The 18,619-nt window shown below is 44.4% G+C and overlaps 1 protein-coding gene across 2 annotated transcripts in view; it reads right to left on the bottom strand.

The window, feature by feature from the left end:
• The window catches only part of TBC1D30 (TBC1 domain family member 30), a 267,530-nt gene extending 262,965 nt beyond the window's left edge, over window positions 1-4,565 (bottom strand). The window contains exon 1 of one of the 2 annotated variants that reach the window (XM_069229140.1): window positions 3,856-4,565. In XM_069229140.1, the coding sequence (XP_069085241.1) occupies window positions 3,856-4,324 (469 nt within the window). In that variant the 5' untranslated portion in view covers window positions 4,325-4,565. The remainder of the gene's footprint in view (window positions 1-3,855) is intronic. The other variant, XM_069229139.1, reaches the window with a different exon arrangement.
• Between the last annotated feature and the right edge of the window lie 14,054 nt (window positions 4,566-18,619).

Genomic DNA, 18,619 nt, shown 5'->3' with positions numbered 1-18,619 from the left:
AGTTCCTGGTAGATTATTTTCCACCAATCTTTTATCACTTTTCCCACTTACTATTGGTTCTGAACTGAGGTTGAGACCCTCACTCAAGGTTTATCCACCTAATATTTATTTCCAATTTTAATATCAATGGCCGTTTGTATTATTTAAAAAAAAATGTTAATTGAGTTGCAAATCTAGTCTGTAAAATCGGTTGCCACCAATTAATATCCTTTGATAATATTGAAATGTTATACTTGTGAACTCATTTCAACTTTCAGAGCATGACTTGCGATCCAGGTGTTAATCCAGTTCAATGTTTCCATATGATCATTTCTATGGGTGTATTTTTCCTAGAGCTTTAAAGAGTAAAATCTTACTTGCATTAAGAAGCAAACTTGATATTTTAAGGGTATGTGTTTCCTTTATGGCCTCCAACAATATGTCCCATTTGACAAACCAACCTTTGGATTGTGCCTTCTATTGATTTGAGTGCCTAACTATTGACATAATAATGGGCTTTTGGTAGCTTGGGTTATTAGTAAATCTAACACCCAGCTAGGTGTATTCCTTCATTATTTCCAGTTTATGAGAGTTAATAGTCGTTTTATGTGTATTTTCCATACACCATCACCTGAGCACCATCACCTTAGTTTTCATTATATTTGTTTTCATAAGGTAGGCCAAACAAAATGCCGAAGCCCTGTTCAGAGCCTCGTGGATCTACTGGAGTTAGGTCTAACAAAATGGTATTACTTGCATAATACATACTCATAATATGTTCATTACGTAGTTTGGGCGGAAAGCATTGACATTTACACAGGAAGTCGGGCTGGTTTGGAATATAGATTGAAAACACTCGCGGTGCTAAAACGCATCCTCATCTACCCCATTTGGGGTATCAGTCTTCAGTGATAAAGTCTCACTTTCACCTGCTCGTATCTCTGGGCAGGCACCTTTATATAAATCCACAGAAATTTGGCCTGGAAATAAAATTAGGCCTTGGCAAGCATTTCCTTTTACTTTCAGATACTTCCTTGTTCGTTTTTAATTCTGTTTTGAGTTTCTGAGTGAAAGGCGTTTGAAAAATAAAAGTGTGTCCTTTATCAAGAGTGAAAACACTTAAATCAATGAGGAGTTTTGAGATACTATACATACGTGTTTGCTTTTCCTTCAGTATTTTAAAATTTGTTTTTCTTTTACCTTTTAAAATAAAATACTTTATAAACATTGGCAAAGCCAACAGCTCCGAATTTACATTAGAAAGGTGAGGCCTATTTTGCTTCGCCAGTGCCCGTTCTTTTTTTTAGCAGACTTCAATCCCCATGCAATTGTCGGAGTAGTAAAATTAATTTGTAAATCAGAAAGGCGCGCGAAAAAAAAATATTAATCCAGACATCTTAGTTATTTGGCGAGGCAAATGGAGTACCTCGGAAAGTCAAGCATCTGGAAACCAAAGATAAAGTTTAGCAACTTCCCTTAGATAAATCGCAGTGTCTGGAAGAAACGAGCACGCTGTGATTGAACTGGGAGTCCGCACACGCGGGAGGAAACGCGCTTTCCTCGGCTTATGTACAATGGAAGGGTTGGCTTCCTGTCCACAGCCATGTGGAAGTCAGGACCGTACTGCGAGCCTGCACCGCCCAACTACTGCACCTTGGAAATGTGTGCAATCATGAGCGTGAGAGGGGCCTGCCACTGCACACTTGTGTGGTGAAATCCCCATTATTTCCGGAAACAATCCGGCGTATTCAGAAAGTACTCACAACACATGCAAATCCTCCACAGGATTTCTTCCACCTCACTCAGAGCACATGGGAAACAACATCTGTCGCTCTGTCAGGTTTTGAACACCCTGCCCTGCCGAACCTTGCAGCAGAACCTTACCCCTCCCTGATGGTATGTTTTACCCTCAATCCCAAGGTAACTGCTCCCGCTGATAATGTGTCTAAATAAAATTTATTTCGGTCTCCCGTCGCCAGGAGGAGCGCGTGTTTTCTACACCCTGATGTAGTGGGTAAAGAACAGGGCGGCTTTCGGAGAAGAAATGTAAAGAGGCACAACAATGCCCCAATGTTGGGGAACTAACGAAAACAGAAGAACGAGGAGCGAAATAGTTCTCGAAAGGTCCCCGGCGAACAGAGGACGCCTGAAGGTTGCATTTGCCTGCAAAGACGAGGAGTAGAACTGCTTGGGTCCCATGTGCTTACCTTTGCAACGCCAGCCAAGCTAATAAGGTTTTTTTTGTCTTTCATCGCCGCTCTATCTCCTGCGTCTGCATCACTCGTACCCCCCTCGTGTGGCCATGGCAGCAGAGTGGTGAAAGTATTTGGTAATCATCTTAAACATTTTTTTTTTAAAATTCCGTTGGTTTTCGGCAGTGACCGAATTACCACTACGCTACATGGTAGTTTTGTTGAATTACCACCAGCAAAGGCTGGTACAGCGAGCTGCTCGCCACATTTACCTAAATCATTCAGGACATAGTCATTACGTTGGCAATGCATTGCCATCTACTGTGCACCCACTTTCTAATGATGGCAATAATACTGTGGGCAGGCAGTAACCTTCCTCTCCTCCCCCACCCCTTACTTACTGCCCTCACTGCCTGGCCATCCGGGCATATCTGTGCCTCTCCCATGTTTACCCACATCTAAATTCTCATATATAATCTGCGCTCCCATCTCATGTAACCCTCCCCCGACCCCTGTGAGAGGCGCCGCCGCACCTCAGGCCAAAGTCAGCAGTCTGAAGTAACCGAGAGACAAACACACAGCGCTATATAAAACACCTAAATGTACATGTATCCTTCTTTAGTGAGATGTGTATGCAACAACTGAAAGGAAATAAAAAAACGTGAACAGTTATTTCTTAAAACACTGAGACGAGTTTGGAAAACATATCAATTATATGATACATTTGATGAAAGCTCGTACTGTACTTGGACATGGAAGCCTTGCGCTTGTACCCACACCTGTCTCCGCAGGTATACTGAGTTTTTAATAAAGTGCTAACGTTTGTACTTGATGTTGAAGAAAATGACTTTTTTGATATCTCAATTGGCCTGCTACGTGAAATATATGCCAAATCGTGTGATGGCACGGGTCGTGGTTTGGCTCCAATGCCCAAGCTCAGATAGGAGGCGATTCTATGAATCTGCCTGTTCGCCCATCTCTGCTCCCGCAGAGGTACATTAATCTGGCGATTGCTCGTGTCTGTTCCCTGCAGATGTTACTCTACTCTATCCCGGGGTACCCTAGCCTGTCCTCCATCAAGTGTACACCCATCCCCTCCAGCATTTCACTCACCTGTCCTCCCGGGTGTGCCTCTCCTCAGGCTCACTCACCAGTCATCTGCAAATTTATTTATTCTAGTGATTACTCTCAAATGTCCCACGGAAGCAGATTTCTCCAAAGGTGTACTCCGATCTGCCCCCTCAGGTATACCAATATGTTTAAGTAAGTGGTTCCACAAACCACCGCGGACATGACCGTACTGTTCACTGGGGAGACCTCACTCATCTCTCTGTCTAAGTGCATTCTCACCTGGCACTGCAGGAGTACCGATTCCCGGGAGCTTTCTAATCTTCTTCCTGCAAATATACCCTTCCCCCGGAGTACTCCTATCGATCTCCGCTGTACACCAAAACTTTTAAGCAAATGTACACCAATTAATATGGCCCCTGCAGTTTCAGCCTAAAAGTTGCCTGGTGTTCCCTAGCTTGCCCCCTCTAATGTACCTATCCCCATGTGCACGTTTGCCTTTCCCCTGCAGGTGAACCCATTCCCGCGAGTATTCCAACCTGCCTCTCGCAGACATACCCCCTCCCGTGAGTACTCTCATCTACCCACTCAAGTACACACTGCCAGGTGCACTCACCTGTTGCCCGCAGGTAGGCCTCCCGGTGACGGCGGCTTCTCCTCTCCTGCAGCTCCTGCAGGCAGCGGCACTCGGGGCCCCCTCGGGCCTGGAAGAAGTCGGAGCCCGAGGTCTCGGCGGAGCTGTCCACGCTGTCCTGCTGCTGGAGCCCGCGGTGCCCGGGCCAGCCCCCGCTCTGGCCGCCATTGAAGCTGTCATACAGCTCCCCGAGGAGGCCGCTCACCAGCGAGGAGGCGCGGCTCAGGGGGCCCTCGGGGGGCTCCTCCGCGGGGCTCCGGGGGCCAGCTGCGCCACCCACCTCCGGCCCCCGTGCCAGCCCTTGACACAGCCACCCCTCCCCGGGGCCCCCACCGCCACCCCCCAGGTGCAGCTGGACCCCATCGGCGTGGGACCCGCACTGGTTGACGAACACGTCGCTCTCCTCCTCGGGGACGTCCAGGTCTATCTGGCAGAGCTCGCCGGGTCTCATGGCTCCGGGGCCGAGCGCCGCGCCCCGCAGCCCATCCCGCACTCAAGTTCCGCACGGGGCTCGCAGACATGCACCCTTCAGCCACCCGACGAGGACTGCTGCGGCTGCCGGGCCCAAGTTCCGGGTCCGTACCACTCCCTGTCCGGGAGGGGGGAATGGGTCCGGCGGCGTCCCGGCTCCCTGTTTGCGCTGGCGGAGGCTCTTCCCTGCACGCCCTCTGTTTCTGATGTGGTACGACCCAGTCTGGCAACTTTCTCGGCTACCTGTGACAGGTGAGCACGCGTCCCTCCCCGACAGCAGCCACAGCTTTTTTTTACAGAGATGCCGGTGCCAGGCCTTGAAGTACTGACTGCTCTGCTGTGCGCTCATCTGTGACGCCTTCTGCAGAATGCAAGACTTATAAAGTCACCACATGCATCACAGCAGCACTTGTACCAGCAGCTACCACCGCGTGAAGCAACACTGCACGTGTGACAAAATCGCATGCAGTCTAACGCAGGATCATGGGACCTTGCAGAAGAACGCAGCGGGGGGCCTCCTGAACCCCCATATCTCACAGATATTAATTGGCATTGTATTGAATGGGGGACCCTAAGCGGTTGCCGGCGATGCAGCGACCTGCACTGCTCAGCAGAATCAATGCATTGCTAGCAGAGGCACTTGTAACTGATCACTTCACCTGCAACATCATCGGATAAAGCACTGATGCCTAGAGCAACTCATGACAAGCAGACCAAATTGTATCACCAGCGGTGGCACCACTGACCAGGGACATAGTTTCATAGGGTTGTTTGGGTACGACATTCCCCAAAAAATGCATTCTTGGCTTCGTAGTGGGGGCTGGCGGCCCTGAGTTCAGTCTGCTATTTCCGGGTCGTTTTTTTCTCCACCTGAGGCAAGAATTAAGGACAAAACAGTGACTTTTGTTGTAAACGGAAGAGAGGGAGACACACGCAGATATTCATCTGTTGGCTGAATTACAAAATGTGAATTTCAGGTAACCTGGAATCAATACAAGCTTCCCTACTTGTAAAAACTGTCTCTAGGCAAATATTTATTTCACAGAGCCTCCATTTTCTTTATTATCACATATGTATGCATGTTTAAATCCTTGAGTTCGCTGTAATGTTGCTCCACCTACATTAAGAATCTAGGCTGCGTTTGGGGTTGACACAACTACTGATTCGTCCCTAAGGACATTGTCTTTTGGTGGCAAGCCATGAAAGTTTAAAAAAATAATCACTTTTAATAAATGGCTGCTTATGATGTGATATATTCTGATGTATTAAGGTAAAAAACTTCTGTATGTTAAATAAATTCACTTTTTTGAATTTTGAGGCAATTGTATCATATATTTACATTTTTGTTACACAATATTCATGGCAGGTGTTTCCATGACACAGACTCTTGGAGCCAAGACAGATCCATGGCTCGGCTATGGCTTGGCCCATCTTATTTATTTGCCTACATGGCTTCCTCTATTTCTGACATACGCTTAGTAGGCGTGGCCATAATTTATTCGATAATATGATTTGTAAAAGGCCAGGACTAGAAACATGGAGCCCTCAAAACATGTACCAATTTTACAACTCTACCATCAAGTCTTCTTGTAGCAGCAAGGGTCTACTGGCCATACCGGGCATCAGGCGTTTCTCCGGTAGGCTGGAAGGTTAAGGGGCCAATTTAGTTACTGGGGCCAGTTTTGTAGCAGTGCAGTAGTGTTAAAAGCACTGCAGAGTTCCTTGTATATTCACCAGTTTCGAGGCAACAACAAAAGTGCCAAGATAACTCTAGTGATTAATGTACATGCTGGATAGAGATCAGAGTTTTGTCTAGTGGCAGTTTTTACTCATGTAAGGTAGTGCAGAAGGTTAATATGCCTGCTGCAAAGAACGTGTACTATGCTGATTACAGAACAGTATGTGTATGAGCTTAGCTCTGTTGGATACTGCTTTTGTCATGGAGATCATTTTGTCACTGTGCAGTTTATAAGTTACAATCATAATCTAACACAATGAGCTATGAGCTGCCATCAACGAGCTCCATGTAAACTGCCTGGTACAGGTTAGAAAGACGTTTTTTTCCCAGTCTTTGATTAACCCAATTTTGCTAAAGAGGGTTTGTTGGGTTGAAATAAATTGTTATTAGTAAAGTCAACCTTAACCACTGTGTTACATTCTGAATCCCGAGTTTATGCTTACCCAGACCAAGTACTCTTAAAAATGTTTCAACACTAGGAATTTTTAACGTGCACCACAAAGAGCAAAGTAATTGAGTCAACTTAGTCCATATTATAACAGGAATAACTTCTCTTTATTAAAGTGTCCTTGAGTATAAAAACAAAACAGCCAACGCATTCCGTCCTTGTTAGAGGACTTCTCCAGGGCTTATGATTTCAAGAACATCCTCAGCAGTCAAGAGGGGACCTGGGAAAAGAGAGAGAAGAGACATTCTATGGGAAGGGGCGCACCACCCCAATACTGTTGACAAAAGCAAAGGACTTTAAAGAAGTGTTGATAAATTCACTGTTTCTCACCCACCCAAGCATCGGAGTCCTTATTATCACCTGGCCCACTGCTACAATGGTGTCAGAAGTGGGATTTTGAAAGGTGATAAAAGGATAAACTTAAACAGGAGACCATGGGGGACAAACCCACTCTGGAGGACATCATACAGCAGCTAGCTGAAGGACAACAACACCTTCAGCTAGTATGGGAGGCACATCAGAGGGAGGCGAAGGAGGACCGTGAGGCACTACAGAGTGCGCTAAAGAGCCAAGCCACCATCATGGCCAATAATAAATTAGTGCACGAGACGGCCCTCCAAAAGCTCACGGATACCATAGCAGCTAGTAAGGTCCACCCCAATGTACCTAGCTCAGTGCTTCAGAAGTACCAGGACGGTGAGGATCCCGACGCTTTCTTTACTAACTTTGAAAGAGTGGCCTCCTCTGCCCAATGGCCGGAAGACCGTTGGGGACAATATATCGCGCCCCTATTAACCGGTATCCTCCAAACGGCCTATCAGGCCGCTAACCCGGGTGGTACCACACCCTACAAAGACATTAAAAGAAGCATATTGGAGCGAGTAGGCCATGATTCTGAATATTACCGTCTACGATTCCGGAAGATCAAATGGGGGCAGGCAGAGGATCCTCGGACCTTTTTATTTTAAAGTCAAAGACCTGGGGTTGAAATGGCTGGGACCTCTAGGGACAGAGAGGGAGGATATCATAAAGGCAGTAATATTGGAACAGTATTTGGAATCTCTTCTCTCGTCCACTCGGAGTTGGATAAGGCAGCACCCGAACGTCAATACCGATATGGCCGTGGACTTAGCTTGTGCCTACCATCGGTCGGTCGACTTCAGGAACCTAAGCCCTAAGATATCACCGAAACCGACCGTTGTACCTTTCAGGAACTTTTCTCGGAAACCCCCGAAAGAAGCAGGACCTTCCAGAATCAGAGAAAACCCACCTATGCAGCAACCACAGTGTTATAGCTGTGGTGAGTGGGGCCATATAGCGAGGTTGTGCCCTAGAAAAGGGGAAAAACCGGAACCCATGGAGATCGGGGTTACTAGAGGAAGGGTCTTGTGTACCGGTGGGGGTAATCCCAAATACAAACAAGCAATTAAAGTAAACGGAAAGGTGCTCCTGGCTCTTATAGATTCGGGATGTAGCCAATCTGTGGTGCGAGCAGATGTGCTGAACCCTTCAGAACAAAATACCACTCAATGGGTATCAATCTGTTGTATACACGGGGACAAATCCAACTACCCCCTGTCACTCGTACACATAGAGTGGGAAGAGAAGCAGGATTCACTGCCAGTAGGGGTTATGGACCGCTTAGTGGAGGAGTGTATCCTGTGAACGGACTATATACGGTTCCCTGAGCTATTAAACAGGGTAAAATCGCAGACTATGTCCGAAGCCTGGTGGGCAGAAGCACCATTTCATGGTAGTCATATTGAAAACAAACCATGATGTACAAGACTCACTAGACGGGAAAAGAGACAAATAAAACAAAACCATCAGACCCCAGGAAAGGAAAGGACCGTAGAGAAAGTAGTGGCCAACATTACAGTCCCTCCTCCGTCGTTCCGAGTCAGTCAACGAGAAGACCCGACGTTATGTCATGCTTGGAGAACAGCAAAATCTGAGTCTACTAATGAGGTGGGTTCCCACTTTATTGTCCAAAAAAATCTCCTTTATAGGGTCGTAAAATATAACAACATTGAAAAACGACAGCTAGTACTACCGGAACCTTATCGCTACAGGTACTCTTTTTGGCACACAACCAACCAGGAGGGGGAACACTATGGTAGGGAAAAGACCAAAGAATATCTATTGAGGAGATTTTATTGGCCCGGGGTTTATGCCCAACTCAGACAATACTGTGCCCAGTGTCCACGGTGTCAACTAATAGATCCGAGACCCCAAAGAAAAGCGCCACTTCAACCCCTTCCTATCATTGAGGTTCGCTTCTCCGGGATCGGTATGGACTTGGTAGGTCCCCTTTTACCCTCCACAAAGGGACACACATATATTTTAGTGTTAGTAGATTATGCTACGAGGTATCCGGAGGCTATACCCCTTTCTAGTATGACATCTAAAACAGTGGCACAAGCTATGATCACTTTCTTTTCTAGAGTCGGATTTCCCCAGGAAATCCTGACTGATCAGGGAACCCCCTTTATGTCCTCACTGATGAATAATATCTGTAAGATCCTTGGGATCAAGCAACTAAAGACCTCGGTTTATCACCCCCAGACGGATGGGTTTGTTGAGCGCTATAACCGTACTATAAAAACACTGCTACGGAAAGCAGTCTCTGAATCTGGACGTGATTGGGATCAAAAGCTCCCTTTTGTCCTATATGCCATAAGAACACATGAACAGGCTTCAACAGGACACAGCCCCTTTGAGCTGGTCTTCGGGAGACAACCCTGTAGTCTGTTAGACATGGCAGTGGAATTATGGGAAGAAGAGGGGGAGGAGGAAAAACCTCTGTTAGAATACATACATAAACTGAAAACTCACTTACAGTCCGTATGGGAAGACATACGTAAACATCTAGAGAAGTCCCAAAGTAACCAAAAGAAGTATTATGATCAAGGAACAAAAACCCGGTCTTTCCAACCAAATGATAAGGTCCTGATATTAAGACCGTGCTCCGATAATAAACTCTTAGCTAGATGGCAGGGTCCGTACACCATCTTAAAAGTCATATCCCCAGTTACTTACCTGATAGAACTGTCCCAACACCCCAAAAGAACACAGATTTACCATGTTAACCTGTTAAAAAAAAGGGAAGAACCTACAATAGCCCCAAACCAATCGGCTACAGGTTTCCTAGTAACCCCTGAAGAACCACTAGACATAGAACTATATCCTGCAAACACGGAGGAAACAGTTAAGACTCCCCATATCAATACCGATCTTACAGGGGGTCAGAAGACCCAACTAGAGAACTTGTTAAAAGATCATAAACAGTTCTTCTCGGGAATTCCTGGAAAAACCAATCTAATCCAACATCATATAAGAACCCCTGAGGGAAAAGTAATAAGATTACAACCCTACCGTATTCCCGAAGCCCGCAGACACTTAATAGAAGAAGAAGAACAAAACATGCTAAAACTGAAAGTAATAGAACCATCAACGAGCCCTTGGTGCTCCCCTGTGGTCATAGTGCCAAAGCCTGACGGTTCAATACGATTCTGTATTGATTTCCGCCAATTGAATGAAATATCACTATTTGACACATATCCCATACCCAGAGTTGATGACTTACTAGAAAAGTTGGGAAAAGCCCATTATATGTCAACCCTAGATTTAACAAAGGGATACTGGCAAATACCCCTTGCGCCAGCTGATAAAGAAAAAACAGCTTTCTCCACGCAGTCAGGGCTCTACCACTTTACGGTACTCCCTTTCGGTCTACACGGGGCCCCAGCCACATTCCAAAGACTAATGGACCACCTTTTGAGACCATTTCAAAATTTCGCTGCCGCGTATTTAGACAATATTATAGTATTCAGCAACACATGGAATGACCACATTAAGCACCTCCATGAAATATTCCGCACATTGCATAAGACCGGTCTCACAGCCAATCCAAAGAAATGCAATCTGGGATACGATCACATTGCATACCTGGGATATTTCATAGGGAAAGGCCAGCTTCACCCACAGAAAAGCAAGATCGAGGCCATCCAGCATGTTCCTATACCCACTACCAAAAGGGGGCTTCGCTCCTTCCTGGGGTTAGTTTGGTATTATCGTCGCTTTACACCTCAATATTCTACCTAAGCCGCCCCCCTCACTGATCTCCTCAAGAAAAACTTCCTGTCAAAATTACCATCCCTATCAGATAAACAATTATCTAGTTTCCACCACTTGAAAGCATGCCTCACTAAAGAGCCTGTCTTACCATGTCCCGACTTTTCCAAGGTTTTTCATCTCCATACGGATGCTTCGGATGTGGGGTTAGGGGCTGTGCTCTCACTACCTGACGAGGAGGGACAAGACCACCCTATTGTTTACATTAGTAGGAAATTGCTTCCCAGAGAATGTAATTATCCGATTATTGAACTGGAGTGTCTGGCTATCAAATGGGTGTGGACAACCTGAGATATTATTTACTGGGCCGCCCTTTCGTGCTGTTTACAGACCATGCTCCTTTGACTTGGTTAGCATCCAATAAGGATTCCAACTCCCGAAACTTCGATGGTTTATGGAACTTCAGCCCTTTCCTTTTCAGATCCGGCATATTCCGGGTACTTTCCAGGGGCCCGCGGACTATCTGTCTCGCTTTCCTGATCCTTCGGCACTGTATCAGTCCCGATCTTGGGATGGGACGTGCAGCCGGTTATCGGATAAAGCGGCTCCTGATGCCCCAGAGTGGCGAACGATGCTCTGCGTCCGCGGCGGGGAAGACGACTTGCCCAGTTCCCAGGGCAACGGAGACGCCGGAAACAACCTCGGGAACCCGGATATCCGGGTTCCCGAAAGGACTGAAAGGGAGGACGGACTTGGCGTGGGCGGCGAGGAGGAAGGACAGAACGCCGACGACGAGGAGAGGAAGGAAACGGAAGATGGCAGGAGGAACGGGAACAACGAGGTTCCCTCGAAAATAACCGGCCAACCGTGGGAGAAGAAGAGAGTTGACACGCGCGCACTCCGCCACGTCCCAGGAGGGACGTGGCTAACTAAGTACGACAAGAACATCTTCGCCAGTCAAGAGGGGACCTGGGAAAAGAGAGAGAAGAGACATTCTATGGAAAGGAGCGCACCACCCCTATACTGTTGACAAAAGCAAAGGACTTTAATGAAGTGTTAATAAATTTACTGTTTCTCACCCACCCAACCATCCGAGTCCTTATTATCACCTGGCCCACTGCTACACATGGTTATAGTCATAAATTCCCAGGGAAAACTACTAGGCCCTGGTGGGATATGCAAGTGCGTAGCTTCAGTGGGGGTGTTTAAGCTGTGACATCTCTCAAATGCATTCTTGGTTTGGTAGTTGGGTCTGGAGCGCTTGTGTCTCAGTTGGTTTTTGTCATTGTTATTTCTATAAGAGGTTTTAATTTGTTCAGGATCTTAAATATGTTCAATGACCCTTTTGCCAAAAAAAGTAGTAAATCTACACCTATAAAAGTACACATTGAATGGGTGCAAAGTTACTACTTTTTGGAATTCACAAACATTGGCAGTAGTAGGCTTGGAAAGCTGCACCAGTCTCAACTTTCCAGATATACTACTGACAATTTAGTTACATCTGCTCACAACACATACAATAATAAACAAACAGAAAACAAGTAAAAGTTCTTACTCAGATTAATAGTATTGACATGTATGAAATAGTTAATTTCATAATTTATCTTCTATTACACTCACGATACCTGAGTTGCAACTTTTACTTGTTTTCTATTTGTTTATTAATGTATGTCTTTTGACTTGATGTAAATAGACAACTACAAAATAATGAAATCATTTCTTTTGATATAAGAAATTAATTTATGTGTCCTCCATTAAGTTGATTTTGTTATTTATATACATTTCTCTTCCTGATCAGAAGTTAAGAATGTTCATTGACAAATTATTTTTGTAAAGAAAAGTGATGGCATTTGAGAATATGCGACACATTTATCCCTTTTGATGACTCTCTATCATGATTATGATGTACTTGTATGTCTTGGATTTGGAGTTTTAGAAGTCTTTTATGTTTGTGTTTCTCATATTTGTGTGTATATGTTGTTGCAACCCGGATGAAGTCCAGTGGAGTGTTAGAAACAGATCGACTAGGCTGAGACTTGTGTACTATTGTTATAATGAAGAATCAAGAATACTTGGACTATTTAATTTTTCTACTTACAACAGTCTATTTGAATTCTTTGATGGGTCAACCTGGATCATTTTGGTGCTATCACCGCAAGAACAAAAGCAGTTGAAGTGCAGGACTTTGCATGTGATGAACTTTGATACCATATGTATTTTAGTGCTTCTACCCTATTGGAGTTCTTATCAGTACTGATCCTGTTCTTCATGGAAACCATCACAATCAATGGTCATCTCAAATAGCCCCACCCTGCAGCTCACAGCTTTTTTATTTGGAAAATGTGAGATTCACACCCCAATTGTCTCTGACTAAGCTGCGCTCTTGCCACTGACACATACAGAATATGCACAAGAGTATAGCACAGCGGCTGCAGCGTGGCACCTGTAGATGCCCCAAATGTAGCTGCACCTCTAACTTCTGCCGCAAATTCTGTCACATTATCAATTGCAACCAATGGAGCATGGTCATTTATAGTTGCACCTGTGGTGCTCATATCTGCAGCATTAGCACATGAAATGGCATCCATCACATACAGTAGCCACACCACATATAGAGGTATTATAACCAGCTGCCTCTACAACAGCACCAACTGAACAATACCACCACATGTGACATCATCAGCACTCTCACCAGCTAAACTGCCTATAAGCATGCCTTAAGTGACATCATCACTTGTCACAGCAGCACCGCTGAGAACACAAGAAGGGCCAACGCTGAAAGCAAGTACAATAATAGGCAGTCATGTTACAGAAAACAATGTCACCATCCTATCATATTTTTCTTTTAAAGGGAAAATGCTATTTTTCCCTTCCCTGCTTACTATGACTACCTCCTTTGATGGTTAGTCAAATTTAATAAAGGCAAAAGCTGCAACATCAGTGGTGGCTGTACACATTTTAAAAAGGTGCAACTTCAAGGATAGGGTTCTGCATATGCAAACTAAAGAATCCACAAAAGTCTAGCAGTTTCAAAATAGCACCAAATCATTATTTTGATTCTGGTTTACAACTAAATAGCAAAGTTTCATCTTGAAGTAATCACTGCACCGATGTAAGCCTACAGTCATGTTCTTCATTTGCTGAATCGACATCAGCAGCAAGGCCGCTAGGTCAGTATTTCCTAAACTGTGTGGGGACCCACTAGTGGTTGCAAGCTGATTTTTCTTTTGGTTGGTAGCAAAAGTCCTGGTCCATATGTAATTGATATTTAAAATGATTAGCCCTGTTTGTGCACAATTACAAAAGTGCTGAACAATGTTCCTAAGTGCAGTTTTAAAACAAACCCTTACAAGTATTCCCAAGCACAGATCCCAGTGAACCTTCCAGTATCTGTTGCTGTAGTCGTTTTTACTTTACTAAGCCATTTCAACAGAGAATGTGCTCACTGAACATGATCATATACAACCAGTGGCAGCTGGTAATCTTTAAAAGTGGTGGGGCGTAATCCTTGGCTCAAATTCCGAAGAGCTTTTTCTTGAAGGATCCTCTCACATTTTCTTGCACTAAGTTTGCTGTCTCACTCTGACCCACTCAGTCTCACTTGGTCTCACTAATTCACACACTCTCACTCATTCTACTCTGGCCCACTCTGTCTCACTCAGTCACACTCATTCTCACTCATTCTCACTCATTCTGAATTACTTAGCCATACTGTGACTCAGTCTCACACACAGTAACACTCAGTTACACTCACTGTCATTCTCCCTCACGTGCTCACATTCGTTCTCACACATACTGTCCTTACTGTCACTCATTCTCACTCACTCCTTCACTGACTCTTTCTCACTTTAACTCACACAAATAGTCACACAGACATGCTCACAGTGCTGGGATGGCGCAGGCACCTTCATGCACCTGTGTCAGCAATCACACAATGTCACTAGCTGCCTCAGTTTTTTGTTGGACCTGAAGTGGGTCTGCATTTTATTTTTATTGTATCAAGAGTGAATGATACAATAAAAATGGACCACAAAACAAGAAGGATGTAGTGTAGCTGTGGAGCCCATAAAGCAGAACTGCCACTGATCCAGGGATACATATCCATCAACCACTTAATCCACTCAATCACCCATCCTTTCACCTATCAATCTCCCTTCCATCTGTCCCACAAGGACGCAAAAGTAAAGTTGTACAGTTTCTTTTAAATATATAATTTGAACAGGTATCAGGCATGCTCCAAACAAAGCTTCCTTTCCCCTTATTTGCCAATTTTTCGTTCCCCACAAAGTTTTTAAGTCAACCGATTTCAACCAATATTCATACCCTTCTAGAGCCAACCGGGAAACAAAGGAATCTGAATAAATGAATTTTGTATCTGTCAATAATTTATGTACATTTTCCATAAATGGCAATTTGAAATAAAATGACTCAGCATTTTTAACATCGTGCCCAGAAAAATCTGTACATTTTCCAGAATATATTTTAGAACTTCCTTGTGGAGGAGTTGGAGAGTGTTCCCATTGTGTGTAATTAAACACAGTTTTCAGGGTACTTGCTCTGTGAATTAAATGGTGTCCATAATAATTACAGCAGAACATGTCACTATAACTTTCTTTGGATTGATGAACAGCCTCACTTTCACAAACAGTAAAATACTGCAACTCAGTCATCATAGAATCAACTGTTTTCGCATCCCAGTCTTCAGAAACAACTCTGGGTATTATTAGATCATTCATAGAAAGTTTAAACACATGAGCTATTTGAATGATCTCCGTTGGGCCATATATCAAATGTGACTTTATCCCAAACAATTCCATCAGGAATTGGTATAGCGGAAATTATCACGAAAGACAAGTCTCTGCGGACCTTGTGAGAAGAAAAATGGGGTTTTAGGACCTCATCCACCAGTTCAATTGTAGATCCTTCAGGATGGTAATGACCATGTATTATTAGAAAGAAAGTAATAACAAAGCCAATCCAAAGAAGGAAAGCTAACACAGTCAATGAAACCCACAGATAGTTCCATGGGAAAATAAAGAAATTTGTAAATTTGTTTTGAGCCAAATTATCATCTTACGTGTTTTTGGCAGTTCAGATGCACAAGAGGCAGATGAGTCTGAAAAGGTGTCCTTGATGTTGGCAAAATATCCAGAAGCAGTTCATACAAAAACTGGAGCCGTATTTGAAAGAGGAGAGCTGGTAGATGTCTCCCGCGGTGGTTCATAATAAATTACACCATCCATTTGTGTAGAAGTCGTGTCAAATCGATCAGCAATTTCTGTGTTGCCTGTTGCAATAGATGTTAGGGCGAACTAATGCAAGGTCATTTTCCACCCTCCCCAAGCTCGAAGAGGTGTCAGTGTTGCTGCTCAAAACTTGTAGAGGGACATCTTGGCCAGTAGTGAGAGGGATTCGGGTACTACTGGTTGTTCCTCTTGGTCTGCTGTGCAGGTTCGGCCACATGGTGTAACATGAAATTGTCAATGGAGACAAAGCGGTTTTCTTTAGAGCCAGGCAACGGTGGTAGAATAACAGTTCTGGTTCCGTGTATTCCCAGGACTGGAACCAGTGCACGATAGGAAGGACCAAACTCCTTTTTAACAGCAACTTTTTCACGTACTAGATCCAGCCGGCAGATGTTATTGCTACATCCTTAATTCCTAAGGAGGCAGCACTGGCAGAAGCGTTGTCGTCACAGAACTAATGTATTCCCTGCAAGACAGTGAAACGTTCATTTATGTCAAAGGGTGTTTCTGCCGCCTCCACACCAGGACCATCAAGATCTGGAACATACATTTGAGTTCCAAACAGGCACTCGTATGAAATACACCCCCCCAGGGACCTACTAGGCAGACTATTAAGTGCTCTCTGTACTCCATACAGATGATTAAGCCAACTACGACCCGTACCTTGTACTCTGGCTGTTAAGGATTGCTTTAAATCTCGGTTTTGTCACTCCACAACACTATTTCCCTCAGGATGAAATGGAGACGAGTAATAGAGTTGAACCTCTAACAAAGCCATGGCGTCCCTGAATGCCCTTAAGGCGAACGCAGGGCCCTGGTCCGAGTGGAAAGTCACAACTGCATATGTGCCGATAAAGACTTGCAAATCTTTAATAAAGGCCCGAGCGTCAGCCAGGCGTTGTGGCCACACCCATAGAAATCTGGGGGAGGAGTCAACAGTGACTAAGATATATTTGTATACACTGTCAGGTGTCAAGGGACCGCAATGGTCCAAGTACACAGATTGTAATGGTTTATTAGACATTAGGAGGGGTGTCTGCGGTGGGCATTTGATGGTGGACCCCTTAAATTGGTGGAAGATATCACAACAAAGAACATACTGCTTGGTCTTTTTGTAAAGACCTGGCCACCAAAAATGAGCTTGCAACAATGATATTGTAGCTGCCACACCAGCGTGGGCAGAAGCAACTCCCTCATGCGCTGCTTTGATCAACTCTAGTCTTAGGTCTTTATTGGGAATTACTCGACTTCCCATGCCTGGTATTTTTACTTCTGCGTCAAGGAAGCCTCCCATCCAGTAGGAATATTTAATGAGATATCCTTTAGGTAGAGGTGTGCTGTCAGCCAAGGCTTTCACGGCAGCCAGTATTTCATTGTCCGGTTTCGTTCTAGAACGAGTTACTGCAGTAACAGAAGCCGTAGCTACTGCTGATTTGGCTGCTTCATCAGTCAGTATATTTCTAGCAATGTGTATTCCAATGTGCTGGTGTCCAAGTGTATGTACAACATGGGCATTTGGTAGCGTTTCCTTCAGATCCGCTACTTTCCCCCACAGAAGTCTGTGTTTGATGGTGTTACCTTTAGAATCTCTGAACCCATTCTGGCGCCAATAATGCAGATATTCATTGAAGGACTGGACACAATAGTACGAATCACAGACGATCAGCATTAGCTGGTCAGGATCCGTGTTTTCCAGTGCCATCACCAGAGCCTTTAGCTCTGCTAGTTGTGCAGTGCAATCCCCAGGGGTTTGTGTAAAGTTATGTTGTGGATAGAATTTACTACCCTCCATATAGCCGCTTATGACTGGGCAAGCAGCGGAGTATTGATGCTTTGTGCCTATAGCAGGTTGTGCTGAGCCATCAGTGTACATGAATCTGTGATATTGATCAATAGGCAATGTATTTACCGGAACTGGGTATTCTAGTTTATATTGCAAAAATTCTTGAGTTTGTAACATTGGGTCAAAAATATAGTCGACATCAGTGGCTGTCAGAGATGTTGCCCATTGGATCCAACGTGGATGTAGTGCTTTAGCGTTTGGAAAGCTGGCTTTGGTAACAGCCTCAAGGGCTGGGATTGGAAATATGACAATAATGCGTTTCCCCTGGGCTAGTGGTCTTTATTTATTGACAGCCATCTGAACAGCAGTGAGAATTTTCTCAGTGGGACCAAAACGTTGTTTTGCTGTTAAGTACAAATGTTATTTGTATGCAGTCTGGACTGTCTCGCCCTCATTGAATGTTACATAGGTGAAACCAATGGCAACAGCAATTACTCTGATGACCAGATGTTTTTTATTGTCCCCAGTGTGTAGGTGTTGTGCTACAAGCATGTCTTGATGCAATGCTCTGAGAATGCCTGTATGTTCGACTGTCCAGAATTTACTGGGAAAGTCAGGACATATCAATTCATATAAGGGTTTGATGCGTGATGCATAATCTTGAATGTATGATCTGCCAAAATTTAGAAAACTTAACAGTGATTGGAATTTTTTAATGGTATTTGAAGGTTGTAACTGTGCACATTTTTCTAAGAATTGTGGTGCTAGGCTCTTTCCTTCACTTCATAGTTCGTATCCCAGAAACAGGACACTTATGAAGGCTATTTTTGTTTTTTTTAAAGTTGAATTTATAGCCAAATTCGGCAAATCCTACAACAATGCGGGCTACCCATCTTAGATTTTGCAGTAATTCATCATCTGTAAGGTAGATGTCATCTACATAGGACAATGCTTCAGGGTCAATGTCGTGCAATATTGAAGTTACA

The sequence above is a fragment of the Pleurodeles waltl genome, chromosome 4_1 (assembly GCF_031143425.1).
Source record: "Pleurodeles waltl isolate 20211129_DDA chromosome 4_1, aPleWal1.hap1.20221129, whole genome shotgun sequence".
Taxonomy (NCBI): Eukaryota; Metazoa; Chordata; class Amphibia; order Caudata; family Salamandridae; genus Pleurodeles; species Pleurodeles waltl.
The sequence above is the reverse complement of the archived record's forward strand: the minus strand, read 5'-3'. Positions and strand labels throughout refer to the sequence as shown.